The 12,097-nt window shown below is 39.1% G+C and overlaps 3 protein-coding genes across 4 annotated transcripts; 2 read left to right on the top strand and 1 right to left on the bottom strand.

Moving 5' to 3' along the window:
* Nucleotides 1-196: 196 nt before the first annotated feature.
* On the bottom strand, nucleotides 197-4,506 carry aup1 (AUP1 lipid droplet regulating VLDL assembly factor). 2 transcript variants are annotated; one of them, XM_088376189.1, is made up of 13 exons: nucleotides 4,408-4,506; nucleotides 3,979-4,035; nucleotides 3,478-3,615; nucleotides 3,188-3,338; nucleotides 2,793-2,980; nucleotides 2,538-2,610; nucleotides 2,344-2,417; nucleotides 1,983-2,049; nucleotides 1,743-1,845; nucleotides 1,531-1,662; nucleotides 1,111-1,250; nucleotides 868-956; nucleotides 197-544 (listed from the first exon to the last, which is right to left on the bottom strand). In XM_088376189.1, the coding sequence occupies exons 2-13, from the start codon at nucleotides 4,017-4,019 to the stop codon at nucleotides 499-501; spliced, it is 1,242 nt and encodes a 413-aa protein (XP_088232315.1). In that variant the 5' UTR covers nucleotides 4,020-4,035; nucleotides 4,408-4,506; the 3' UTR covers nucleotides 197-498. The 2 variants fall into 2 exon arrangements, with proteins under 2 accessions (XP_088232315.1, XP_088232323.1); XM_088376197.1 differs by having other exon boundaries at nucleotides 4,391-4,409.
* Nucleotides 4,507-4,746: 240 nt separating this feature from the next.
* Nucleotides 4,747-9,546, top strand: ctsf (cathepsin F). The gene is made up of 14 exons (XM_088376168.1): nucleotides 4,747-5,121; nucleotides 5,716-5,826; nucleotides 6,054-6,135; nucleotides 6,681-6,736; nucleotides 6,869-6,941; nucleotides 7,309-7,422; nucleotides 7,529-7,677; nucleotides 7,804-7,900; nucleotides 7,976-8,056; nucleotides 8,138-8,257; nucleotides 8,436-8,500; nucleotides 8,579-8,669; nucleotides 8,904-8,962; nucleotides 9,071-9,546. The coding sequence occupies exons 1-14, from the start codon at nucleotides 4,882-4,884 to the stop codon at nucleotides 9,143-9,145; spliced, it is 1,413 nt and encodes a 470-aa protein (XP_088232294.1). The 5' UTR covers nucleotides 4,747-4,881; the 3' UTR covers nucleotides 9,146-9,546.
* Nucleotides 9,547-9,837: 291 nt separating this feature from the next.
* On the top strand, nucleotides 9,838-12,004 carry eif1ad (eukaryotic translation initiation factor 1A domain containing). The gene is made up of 5 exons (XM_088376211.1): nucleotides 9,838-10,000; nucleotides 10,417-10,528; nucleotides 10,697-10,805; nucleotides 10,891-10,999; nucleotides 11,092-12,004. Exons 2-5 carry the CDS (start codon nucleotides 10,442-10,444, stop codon nucleotides 11,303-11,305), a joined length of 519 nt encoding a protein of 172 aa, XP_088232337.1. The 5' UTR covers nucleotides 9,838-10,000; nucleotides 10,417-10,441; the 3' UTR covers nucleotides 11,306-12,004.
* The last annotated feature ends 93 nt before the right edge of the window (nucleotides 12,005-12,097 follow it).

Genomic DNA, 12,097 nt, shown 5'->3' with positions numbered 1-12,097 from the left:
TTAAGACAAAATAAATAGAAACTGTAATTAACAATGCTGTATACGTATATAATCTTATTTTGTAGTAAACATTTGCGGAGTACAAAATATTGAAACTTAAAATATCACATTCAATAGCCTCACTTTCAGATGATCTGCATTGGATCATCCAGATAGTCCGGTTGCTGGTTCGTGATATAAATAATTCCACCAAAGGCAAGGTCAAACTGAACTTTATTTGTAGTTGATGACTCTGAACATTATAAAAATAAATAGATGATTCACAGTCAGTGGATCATAATACAAAGTGTTATCAAAATGATGCATCAGCAAGAATGAAGAATTGAACACATGCATTATTCACCTTTCCACCAACTTAAACTGTATTTGGTGAGAACATTCCTTGAACTGTCTAGCAAGTCTGTTTTCCCAACACCGCCACCAGTTGATTGAATATAAAAATCATCTTTTGCACTAGACAGACTGATTATTTTTTTCTTGTTGACCTCACCAAAGTGTTCAGTGACTGTCTTCTTGATCCGATCCATATTTTTCAATATAACGTCTGGAAAGAAAATGGGGAAGGGTTACATACCTTAATATGGGTTAACACGGTTACTAACATACTTATATTCAGCTTCTTCAAGTGACATCATAATGTAGAGGTTCTGCTGGAGATAATTATCAGTGCATGTATTTTTCAATTAGTGCTACTTTATAGTTACAAATTTGTCCTCTGATAAACAGCTAGATCCTGCTTAAACCAAGATTTAGGAACTAATCCGTATCATTTTGTAATGGAAATGGCAGCCTCTTTCTCTTTTGTGCTAATAGCAGATGGTGTAATATGTTTATGACACAACAGTAATGAGGACAAGAAATTCAAACCTTCTTGCAAAATTGTACAGCGCTTCTTTCCGTTCTTGAAGGGACAAATGCCTGTCAACAGGTGATTTCCCAAAAGATTTTGCAGCAGGCTGCGGAGAAGACAAAAAGAAATTAAAATTGCATCAAGATCAATTGATTTAAAAAAATATGTATTTATTTATGACAACTCGGGTATTTTTTATTGAAATTCCCAACACAAACTGTTTTGGGAATGTCCACATTTAAAAGAAAATTCAAAATGACCTTTAAGGTCTGAGCACAAGTGGAAGGAAAAGTGCTGTTCGCTGAAGCCCCAAATGGCGACTCCTCCGAATCTTCCGCTGAAGATCCCTCCTTATATTCCAACAGGTTTGTTATGGTGACGTTAACACAATTGGTTTTGGCTGCAAGATCACCAAAAGACAACTTTCAGATTCGGGTGAGGAAACACAGGTCATACTTAACATTTTATCTTCACGGGTCAACTTGACTGCCACGGTCTCTGTTAACTGGCCACTTTATTGATTGCTTAGCACTTTCTAAACGTCCCAATTAGAGTCAACTCCTCGTTTGGCGTATGATGTTGAAGCAGTTCAATGCAATTACTTTTCAAACAAGATTACATTTTGCTGAGGACAGCACAAGTTGGATGTTGGGAGTAAGAGTGTGCTGACTGCATCATACCCAAGTCCTTTGTGATGACACTCAGGGGGACGTGGGGAAGAACATCCTTCACCTGCTGGGCCATTTGAGCTATCCGAGGCTCATCAGTTCCCTGCGCCGTGAAACCGAGGCCGATCGAGCCAGGTCGTAAGCCTAACGGGAGAAATACATCCATCAAAGTACAACCGCGGCGCGGTGAAGTTTGTTGGCATCCCGTTGATTTATTCGCTTACTCGTAGACGTTTGTGGGAGGGCGTGTCGTTTCCTTTTGATGTGCTCAGCTTTGTCGGCTTTAGTGATCTTGGTTGTGACCAAGCCAAGTTCGCAGGCGAGTAGCTGCAAGGACAAAATCACGCAGTAATCGCAGTTTAATTGGAACGGAAGTGAGCACTTACAAACGGTAGCCAGCCAAAGCACAGCAAAAACGTGACAATGCAGATTAGCAGATTGCTACTCAAGTGGCTTTATTTTACCTCCTGGACTTTGTTGGCAAACTCCTGTGAGGACTCACCATCCTCTCGTGAAACTGATGGCAACCAACTGTCGGCAGAAGGGGAAAAGTAAGGATATTTGAACAACTATTAAGCACACACACAAACAAAAAGTCTCATCTGACTGGAATTAAATAGAGGTGGTACGTGAGACTTTTTTCTCTTTTGAAGCTTCGAATTAACCGCTTGAGCAATTTACGGAAAACAAAGTTGCTTTGGTGCCAGATGAATTGCGACTTTTCTATCATGACAAGATATTGTACTAAGTACTGTAGTACATACTGTACAAATGTTGACAGTTTAACCAAGATAAAAGAGATAATGATACAAAGATATTTAGTACCTTACATGATACACTGTAACTGGAGAAAAAAATGTCCATAACAGCTCTATCAACCAACTGCTCTCTGGTGTGCTCTGCAGACAAATATAGACAAATATAAATCAATACTTATAAAATAGTTTTGTAATAGCTTCCTAACAAACAATGGAAATCTAATCGCTAGCTCATATAACAGCTTAAGTCAATTATTTTACCAAAGCAATCAGAGGTCTTGCAACCCTCAAGGCCACAGGCTGAATGGAGTCTGTCAAAGAGAAGGGCCAAGAACTGAGAAAGAAGAATACAGATAGATTGGTTAGAACGTGCACAAATAAACATGATCAAAAATAATTATGAACAAATTTGTCTGAATGGGAACATGTTGGAAATATTTTATTATATATTTTCATGGGAAAATACAGAGGAAATCAGATCTGAAGACACAGGGGCCTTCAAGTGGCTGCACTGACCTGAACTTTAGCAGGCCGGCGCGTCCATTCGTGGTGTCCTCTTCAGGGAGAAGCAGCAATGGTGAGGCACCTTCGGTGGAGCAGTACCTCTGAAGCGACTCGCCTATTGCTCCCCTGCCAAGTGCAGAGTGCACTTCCATGAAGCCTCTGGCCCAACATACGAAACCTGTGGAGCCCTCAAACTGGGGCTGATGAGAACACAGATTGCTCAGTTAACACATTCGTCCGTTCAGTATTCATACAGCAGTGAGCATCAAAGAATGGGCTTTGATTGACTCAATTTCAGTCAAAAATGCAAATCAGTCGCACAAAACTTGTTCCACGTTGGATGGTCAAGTGTACCTTCAGTAAAATAAAATATCAAGTGCAAGCAAATAAAAGTCACAATGACTCACAGTGCAGCAGGGGGTCAGTAGGTTGATTATGTTGTGATCAAACTCTGTCACGTGATTGCATATGTAAAGTTTGGTATTTTTGTCTCTGGATCGAGGATTTTGCTGCCTCACGTGCATTCCCAAGACTGAGCACATAATCCTCACAATGAATCTGTTACAACAGAGAAAGAGAAAACATAAGTATTTGCATGAACAGTGTGAGCGAGCACGTTTACATTCGGTGACAACATTTTCAACAATCAAGTTTGCTGTACGAGAAAGAAAAATACAGATAATGTACATTTACATACCGTCTTAGAAAACTTTCAGGTAGTGCACAGCTGACCAAGAATACATGGACACCAATAAAAATCCTTAATAACATCAAACAAATGCCAACTGGAAAGTAAATCACCAACAGTAGGAAGACAAGTGTGTCTTTGGGTAACCTGTGCAAATCAAATGGGAATAATGAGGCAGATAACATGGAAAATTATAGCAAATGTTCAAAAAAGATCATTTTGGAAATTCTTGGAATCGATTTAATTTATTGGTATGCGTGCAGAACGAAATTAATTGACCTGTCACTTCAACCAGCTTTTACTTTTGACACGTAGCAATAATGTCTCGCACATGTGGTACGTTTAACAAGTTGTATAAGAACCATTTGGATCGAAGCATTAGCTCACATTGAAATGAGGTCTTGTTTATAGATTTGCAGTCTATATCGCTGCAAAGGTAATTTAATTACCAATATTCTGGCCAATTGCGAATATGTGGCAGCTAGCGTTACATAACCTTCAATGACTTACCGGCAAAAGTCGATCATATCTTCAATAACCGGAGTCTCCATGTCTGTCCCGTCAAATCTTAACGCAAGAGGACACTGTTATAAAAGCAACAACCAAATGCTTCTACCTAAAAATAAATCGCTCATCACGTTTAGAGTAACAACCGTGTCATTCTAAGAACACGCAGCCAGCAAACCTCTGTGTATTTTTATTTAGTTATTGTTTACTCGAGGATATGACGAAATTTGGATTGAAACCTTTTTACAGAACCACAAGTGCAAGTTTACGAGTTAGCTGAAAATTCGGTTCTGTTAGCAAGGCTGAGTATTCATTCCGATAACCTTAGCTGGATCACTTCCGGGGCAGATTCATAAAAGTAAAACGAACAAAACAGGGAAAGAGAAAGGAAAAAACGATAATAAAATTATCTTACGATCGTTGATAACATACTATAATAGTAGATCATCAGCAAAATCATAAAATATTCCAACAGTTTGTTCCGGATGGTTCACATGTCTTACATAGTGAAAATACATCAGCTATTTCAGAAGGTAGTTTAGTGCGGTACAGAACCTTTCAAAATAAAAGAACCTTCCACACTTATGTAATCCTCAAGTGGGCATGTACTATACTTTATCACACGTACTGTAAATTAATTTCTGTTAAAGGTAATTTTACTAGTTGAGTAGCTGGTTACTTTACGTTACAAATCGAGTATGCATTTAAAAAATGACAGCAACAGAAGTTCTTGAACGCACCTTCTGATACCATTGGCTCCTCCCACAAAGCCGTTCCAGGATTTGTTTGGCAACAACAGCCCCTTGTGCAGACAAAAAGAAAAATCGTTTGTTTTGGCAGGAGGACAACTTCCCGCATTTTAACTGAACGATCTGCACACTCGGCCTCTTTTTTCATTAGAACGACATGGCGTTGGGGTGTCAGGCCTTTGTCTGTGTGGCCTTGGCCGCCGTATTCGGCGCCACGGTCGGGCTTGGGAAGGACATGGACCGGCCTCTATTGGGTCCTCCGGGTTCCCCGATCCAAGTGACGGAGAGCGACCCAGATTTGAAGAAGGTGCTGCGATTCGCTCAGGAGCGCTACAACTTGGGCTCCAACGCGATGCACCTCCGCAAAGTCAGCCGACTCATCTCCGCAACCAAACAGGTCGGAATAGGATGATTTAAAATGTAGTAGTTTAAAAGTTTAAAAATATAGTTCATATATATGTTTTGATATTGTTCAAATATGTCTTTTTAAAATGACAGCACAAATAGAAAGCATTGCTTTGCATACGCTAACTTGATGAAAACGCATGAAGAAAATGTTTATTTACAAAATTAATTCGAACGCCATCGGATTATTGACATCTCAATCGTTTCTTGTTTACCTAACTGGAAATGGCATTGCGCGTGTTGACAGTTTCCAAATGATTGCCTTTTGTCACGCTGGGATTGTGACAGATCAATTTCATCAACAGAAAGAAACCTCCAGCTGCAAGGGCAGCAATTCAACAAGAATATTACACGCCAAAGCGTGAAAGAAATTTGGGCCAACCTGAAACAAAGGAAAATGTACACAAGATTAAAATATACATTTTTGGAGAATAAATTTGCATTTTTGGGGGGATAAATATAGTCAGTTTTTTGAGAAAAAACAAATATATTAATCTTCTTTCATACCAATCAGGACAATGTATAAATAACTGAATGATAGATGCTTTTTTTTTAAATCATAATATACTTTTTTTTTCTTTTCCAGCTGGTCAAGGGTATTCGCTACACTATAACAGTGGAGATGAGTAATACTCAGTGCAAGAAATCCACCATGCTCCGTACATGTGACTTCTATCCCGAGTTACAACAGCTCAAGGTAGGCAGGCTGTCTTGTTTTTGTTCCAATTCAGCTGGGTTGTTTCTTGTCAGGTGACCTCGACACTACAGACATGCACACTCAGTTCTTTTATTATCAGTCGTTGATTGTTTTCACAGCTCCACGAGGTGAAAATAGCTCAATGTAAATGTAGACATTGCACCAGTCAGAATCAATTTAAAAGGATTCTTGTTAAACTTGTTTTTTGTTGTTGTTTTTCCTGTTAGACTGAGGTTTGTGTGTTTGAAATCTGGGACATACCCTGGCAGAAAACTTCGAATTTGCTGAAACAGAAATGTCAACCGAAGGGTAAGCAGATGTCCCAAAATGAAGTATGATTTTCTATGGTTACATAATGTCAGTGTTTGCAAAGCCCTTGTCATACGTTATGCCAAGGCCGTATAGAGTTGAGCTTTACCCCGGCAAGGCACGTCAGTGGGATGTTTATACCTACATTTTGTTTTATTCCTGATTATTTATAAACAGATCTCTGGTTTTTGAAACGCTAAACCTATTTTAAAACCCTACTGTGAAACCCAAACCCTAATTTAAAACCCTAACCCTATTTAAATCCCTACTTTGAAACACTAACCCTAGTTTGAAACCCATATTTTGAAACAAATAAAAAGTCAAATAAAAAAAGCCTAACTATACATGGTGATTTTGATGGCAATTTTCAAAATAAAAGCCTGACTATACATGGTCATTTTAAATGCTTTCATATCAGTCTTTCCACAGCTGGCTCAACGTGATGGTAACACATTATCTCAGTTTTACAATACTAAGTTCTATACATGATAGTCATAGTAATTTATTCCAACTTGGAATAAATATTCCAATTTCTTTCTTACCAGCTATACCAGATGAAACAACCACAGTTGAGGACGCTTCACCTGACCAGCCTCTGGAGGTAAAAAAAAAAAGTCATGCAGACATAAAATGTCTGTGTGGTTGAGTAAATATATTTCCAATCAAGTTGAACCTCCAGATAAGATTTGCTTTGTTAAGCGTGTGTTGACCTTTTTTTTTTTTTTTTAACCAGGAATCTGTGGAGTTGCTGGGACTTTTCAAAGACTTCATGATTAAATACAATAAAGTCTATAATACCCAAGAGGGTGAGTATGTATACAGTATACTGCACATTCCACATCTTCAGATGAATATCAGGAATGTGGTGGCGAGAACAAAAACACCCAGGCCTCGGCGTAAAATGCTGCCTTGAATATGTCTTTCTCGAATCTTTATAAATTGTCATGCGAGCTGCTAGTGGACATGACAATGCAGACAATCAATAAATACAATCGAATTGAAAAAAAATTCTATACAGTATCTTGTGATGTTTTTTTTTTTTAATTTATACTGCACAAGTAAAAAATGTAAACTTCATTTCCACTTGGCATTTCATGTTACTAATTCAGTTTTATGCACTAGACAAATTGTGGTTATCATATTTGTATTTTTTATTTTATTTTTACTCTGCAGAGACTGAGCGCCGCTTGCAGATCTTTCATGAAAATGTTAAGACCGCGGCAAAAATCCAGGCGATAGATAAAGGTTCTGCAGAGTACGGCATCACCAAGTTCAGTGACCTAACTGGTGCGTAACCCACCACACTGTTTCCAAACACAAAATAATCTTTGGCTTTGTTTTTCGATCTACAGTTGCTTTCAAAAGATAGTCATCAGTTTCTCTTTGCTTGCAGAGGAAGAGTTTCGCTCGATTTACCTGAACCCACTCCTGAGCCAGTGGACTCTTCAGCGACCAATGAAATTGGCCCCCTCTCCTCGAAGCCCCGCCCCTGCCAGCTGGGATTGGAGGGATCACGGCGCTGTTAGTCCTGTTAAGAACCAGGTACCATCTCAGTAGAAAGAGTTACACGAAATAGCATGTCAAATAAAATATCCACAATATAACTTTCAAAAGTCACATTCCCTGCTTTCTCTTGATGTGCTTTTATTCTCTGTTTGTGTCTTGTAGGGTATGTGTGGATCTTGCTGGGCATTTTCAGTCATAGGTAACATCGAAGGGCAATGGTTTCTGAAAAACGGAACTCTGCAGTCATTGTCGGAACAAGGTAATGTTCAGCCACGGAAATGTGTTTAGTTTTGCATGAGTTGATGTGTGTGTTTCTTTTACTTGTGGGTTTTAGAGCTGGTTGACTGTGATGGGCTGGACGAGGCGTGCAGAGGCGGGTTGCCGTCGAATGCTTATGAAGCCATTGAGAATCTCGGTAAATGCCATTGTTCCGAGCGGTACTTAAAAAACCTTTAAGCTTTGTGCTAATTGTGGTCCCCGTGCATGCGTGCCCAAGGCGGTCTGGAGTTGGAGAGTGACTATTCCTACACTGGCCATAAGCAGAAGTGCGACTTTACCAGCAGGAAGGTGGCCGCCTACATCAACAGCTCTGTGGAGCTGTCCAAAGATGAGAATGGTGAGAGCACAAAGATGACAAAAACATTTAAAGTGACATTTTAATGTCAAGATGTAACACACAAAGCCAATTTGCTGTAGAAACAAAGTCACCCTGACCATGTAAAGGCAGCATTACAGTTGTAGCAAATGTTACTATGTGTGTTGGATTCATTTCAGTTTGGGTTTTTTTCTCTCAGAAATTGCAGCTTGGTTGGCTGAGAATGGCCCCGTCTCTGTAGCTCTGAATGCTTTTGCAATGCAGGTAAAATAAAACATCAGCGTTTACTTCCCTGAGAAGTGATTAGGATGTCTAATTCCTTTTATTTGACTTGTTGTGCAGTTTTACAAGAAGGGCGTGTCTCACCCCTTTAAGATCTTCTGTAACCCTTGGATGATTGACCATGCAGTACTTCTGGTGGGCTATGGAGACCGTAAGTTAGTTTTGATGAATTTCTTGAATTCTATTCTTGGTCACTAGTAGTTTAGTGGTTCAAATAACAGACTACGTACTACTTTAGCAGGGTGATAGAAAGTACTCTCAGAGTTCATTAGGGAATCATCAACATAAAGAATAATAATATACAAATTATGGACATGTTAAGTTTGAATGTTTTGTGTTAAAATAGCAATACACCTTTCCTGATCATTATGTTGTGTCTTTTCAGGTAAGGGAATTCCATTCTGGGCCATCAAAAACAGCTGGGGAGAAGATTATGGAGAGGAGGTAATAAATCCAAGGCAAAGGTTTTTCAGTTTTTGTGGGTGCCAAAATGACAACTGAGCACATGAAAACATTATCTGTTATTTGATGATGCTTTTCTCTCTCACACAGGGTTACTACTACCTATACAGGGGCTCCAGTGCATGTGGCATCAACAGGATGGCTTCATCTGCTGTTATCAGCTAAAAAAAAAAAAAAAAAAAGTTGCACTTTCTTGCTTTCATCTGCATACAGACAATACCATAATGTGAGCACACATTTAAGCGAGACTGCACAACATTCCCACACCCACACGACCTCCTATAATGTTACTGTTAAACCAAGCTAGTCATCCTTAAAATGCATGCCAGCGCTACTGCTACTAAATTTAAGATAATTGATTGAAGTTGGAAATTATTTTACAGTAGATTTTATGTCGATTTTATGTCGAGTACTGGTTTTGAATCATTTTGTCATAGTTAGGCCACTGTGCTTATGAACTTTAATCTCCATTTTGTTAACATTGGCTGACTAAACTTTAACTTTGAACTGGGTGGTTTGCTTTATTTGTTGGAAGCTGTGAGAAATAAATGAAAGTGGATTTAAAATGGAAGGCTCCATCTTTTTTAAGCTCTCTCTTTACTTGCATAAACAAGTTGTTAATGTAGTGTCACCTGCAGAGGTTGACATACGTAAGTTAGGAGGCTATTTTGACAAAAGAGTATCAATGACCAGCATTTGTTTTCCAATGCAGGGAGTAAAAGTAAAATGTAGACCAAAAATTATTCATTTATTTAAAATAAATAAATAAAAGTGATTGCTGTCTAAACTCCCAGGCGGTGGGTGGCAGTAATGCACTTGATCATCATATCAAAGAAGAAGAAGAATATGCTACCAACGAAGAAGAAAGTCCCGACCCTTGTTCCGGAAGTGAGGTGTAACAGTAACGCGTGGTTCAATTCGACTGTCGATATATCAGATTTTAGATTATTTTTAAGTTACTTTAGGATCCTAGCAAGATTTAGAGACAGATTTGCAACTGTAAAGATTGACTATTCCAAGGTACTTTTATAACTTTATTGCTAACTCGGCCAATGTTTGCGATGGGGAGACTGCAAACGTCAGCATGATGATTACTGGCATTTTAATTTAATTTATCGAGACTACTCTTTCAGCGATCTTATAATTTCTACATATGGTTTTGCGAGGCATAATGTGATCTCTGTAGCCATTCCAATATGGGTTTAATTACATTAAAATATGTCATTACTGAGTTTGTTGTTGTCTAGTGTCAATTTCTGTCATTTCTTTTGTGGTCCATAGTATGGAGCAATGTGAAAATGATTCAAAAGGAGCACTGATGTTTTTATTTATTCGCAATGGGCAAGAAAAGCAAGAAATGTTTTTAAATTTTACTTAAGGTCTCACTGCTTCATTATTGTTTCTTACCATCTATGAAATGTTTTATTGATCCTTAGCTGGCTCGCAAAGGAAACACTGATCATGTCACAGGCCACAAAACGCAAGCACGTCGTCAAGGAAGTTCTTGGAGACTTTGTCGTGCCAACGGAGAACCAGCAGATTGTGAAGGTTGTCTCAGAATGATTTATGTTGTTGATACCAACATGAGTTAATTTCTGCTCTGACAAAGCAGAGAAGTAGTGACTAGTTTTCTGAGAATAAACCTTTTGTTTTTGTGTTGCTTTTGCTCATTTTCTCTCTTAATTACCCCCCTGCCCCACCCTCTCACTCTTGTAGGTGACTGGTAGCCGTGGTAACAACCTCCATGAAGCTGTCACAGCTCAGGGCGAGATGTTCTTGGTGAGCATGCCCACAAAATTCCGCAAGAACATTTGGATCAAGAGAGGTGAGTTGGCAGACCTGTGGTGTTTGTGACCCATTCCAAATGGTAAACAAAGCGCAATCATTTATATTTGTTTCTTCACATCAAGGTGACTATGTGATCGTGGATCCGATTGAAGAGGGGGAGAAGGTGAAGGCGGAAATCAGCACCATTCTGTACAAAGATCACATCATGTACCTGCAAGAAAGTCATCTGTGGTGTGTAGCAAGTCAACTGAGACACACGCTCACCGGTGTTTCTTTTCACCTCAGCATTGCTTAGTGTCCTTGTGCTATTTGTTTTTGTCCAGGCCCGTAGGCTTCGTGATTGAAAACAAGACCATCGAACAGAAAGACAAAGTAAATAACAAAGAGGGGAAAGACCAAGAGGAGTCCAGCACTAGCAACTCTGATGACAATGAGGATGATTTGTTTGTCAACACCAACCGCTGTACTTACCAGTACAGTGAAAGTGAAGATGATGAGGACAGTGATGCTCAAGAAGAAGATGACACAAAACGATAGCGGGAGCACGAGACTCATGTTGGGACACTTCCATTTTTTTTGTCATCCTTCAACCTATTCCTTCACATTGCAGCTGCTGGACACTTTAACAGCTGACCTTATTCTAGCATGTAATCAGCGGTGCAGGGGCACCCACTTTTGTATCTCCTGAAAGTAAAAAAAAAAAAAAAATCACATTTTTTTTCAAATGACAATTTCAATCTGATTGTATATTGTTTGTATGCTCATAAACTATACTTTGACATTACGTTGTATCAATTTAATTTCAAATTCTATCTTACAATATCTAGTTTGCAGCAGAATATATACCAAATAAGTAATTGTGAAGCATTTTGTTAAACCTATGGAAAGTATTTATCTACTACTTACCTCGTGGAATCAAGAATGAACTTTTATCAGCACTGAAACTTCTAAAGGGACAGATGGGACTCAAACCCATTGTCAGGTTTGCAAAGAGCAATTTTTCACAGGTACGGTTTGTGTAAAATATTTGTGTTGTCTTTGAGTAATTTTAATGTAGGAAAACATCACACGTTTCGTCCCCGGTTGTTTTATTATGTGCATATTGCCATAGTTTCTGTCAGCGTCTGTGTGCTCGCCCCTCCCTTCCTGTGTCCACTCTCAATCTATGTACTAATCACAGTCACCTGCCTCGTTACCTGTCGCGTATATAAATCCTGTCTGCGGGGTCACACCCTTTCTTGTTTCCTTCTCTCATGTTCTGTTGTCACTAGTTTCTTGTGTCTTCTTGTCCCACGTCTCGGTTAGTTCGATTTTTGTTTGCAAGACCTG

This window comes from Syngnathus floridae, chromosome 1, assembly GCF_059516105.1.
Source record: "Syngnathus floridae isolate MCC-2025c chromosome 1, RoL_Sflo_1.0, whole genome shotgun sequence".
NCBI lineage: Eukaryota > Metazoa > Chordata > Actinopteri > Syngnathiformes > Syngnathidae > Syngnathus > Syngnathus floridae.
Note: the sequence above shows the minus strand (reverse complement) of the source record. Positions and strands in the feature narration are given on the sequence as shown.

What these genes read in the sequence shown, in the direction of transcription:
- eif1ad (XM_088376211.1), top strand. Translation starts at nt 10,442, where the DNA reads ATGTCACAGGCCACAAAACGCAAGCACGTCGTCAAGGAAGTTCTTGGA. An exon ending in GAACATTTGGATCAAGAGAG is followed by an intron (nt 10,806 to 10,890) that starts GTGAGTTGGCAG and finishes CTTCACATCAAG; the next exon opens with GTGACTATGTGATCGTGGAT. An exon ending in CTGCAAGAAAGTCATCTGTG is followed by an intron (nt 11,000 to 11,091) that starts GTGTGTAGCAAG and finishes GTTTTTGTCCAG; the next exon opens with GCCCGTAGGCTTCGTGATTG.
- ctsf (XM_088376168.1), top strand. Translation starts at nt 4,882, where the DNA reads ATGGCGTTGGGGTGTCAGGCCTTTGTCTGTGTGGCCTTGGCCGCCGTA. An exon ending in TCATCTCCGCAACCAAACAG is followed by an intron (nt 5,122 to 5,715) that starts GTCGGAATAGGA and finishes TTTCTTTTCCAG; the next exon opens with CTGGTCAAGGGTATTCGCTA. An exon ending in TGAATGCTTTTGCAATGCAG is followed by an intron (nt 8,501 to 8,578) that starts GTAAAATAAAAC and finishes CTTGTTGTGCAG; the next exon opens with TTTTACAAGAAGGGCGTGTC.
- aup1 (XM_088376189.1), bottom strand. Translation starts at nt 4,019, where the DNA reads ATGGAGACTCCGGTTATTGAAGATATGATCGACTTTTGCCG. An exon ending in GATATGATCGACTTTTGCCG is followed by an intron (nt 3,616 to 3,978) that starts GTAAGTCATTGA and finishes TGATTTGCACAG; the next exon opens with GTTACCCAAAGACACACTTG. An exon ending in GCCGGCCTGCTAAAGTTCAG is followed by an intron (nt 2,611 to 2,792) that starts GTCAGTGCAGCC and finishes CTTCTTTCTCAG; the next exon opens with TTCTTGGCCCTTCTCTTTGA.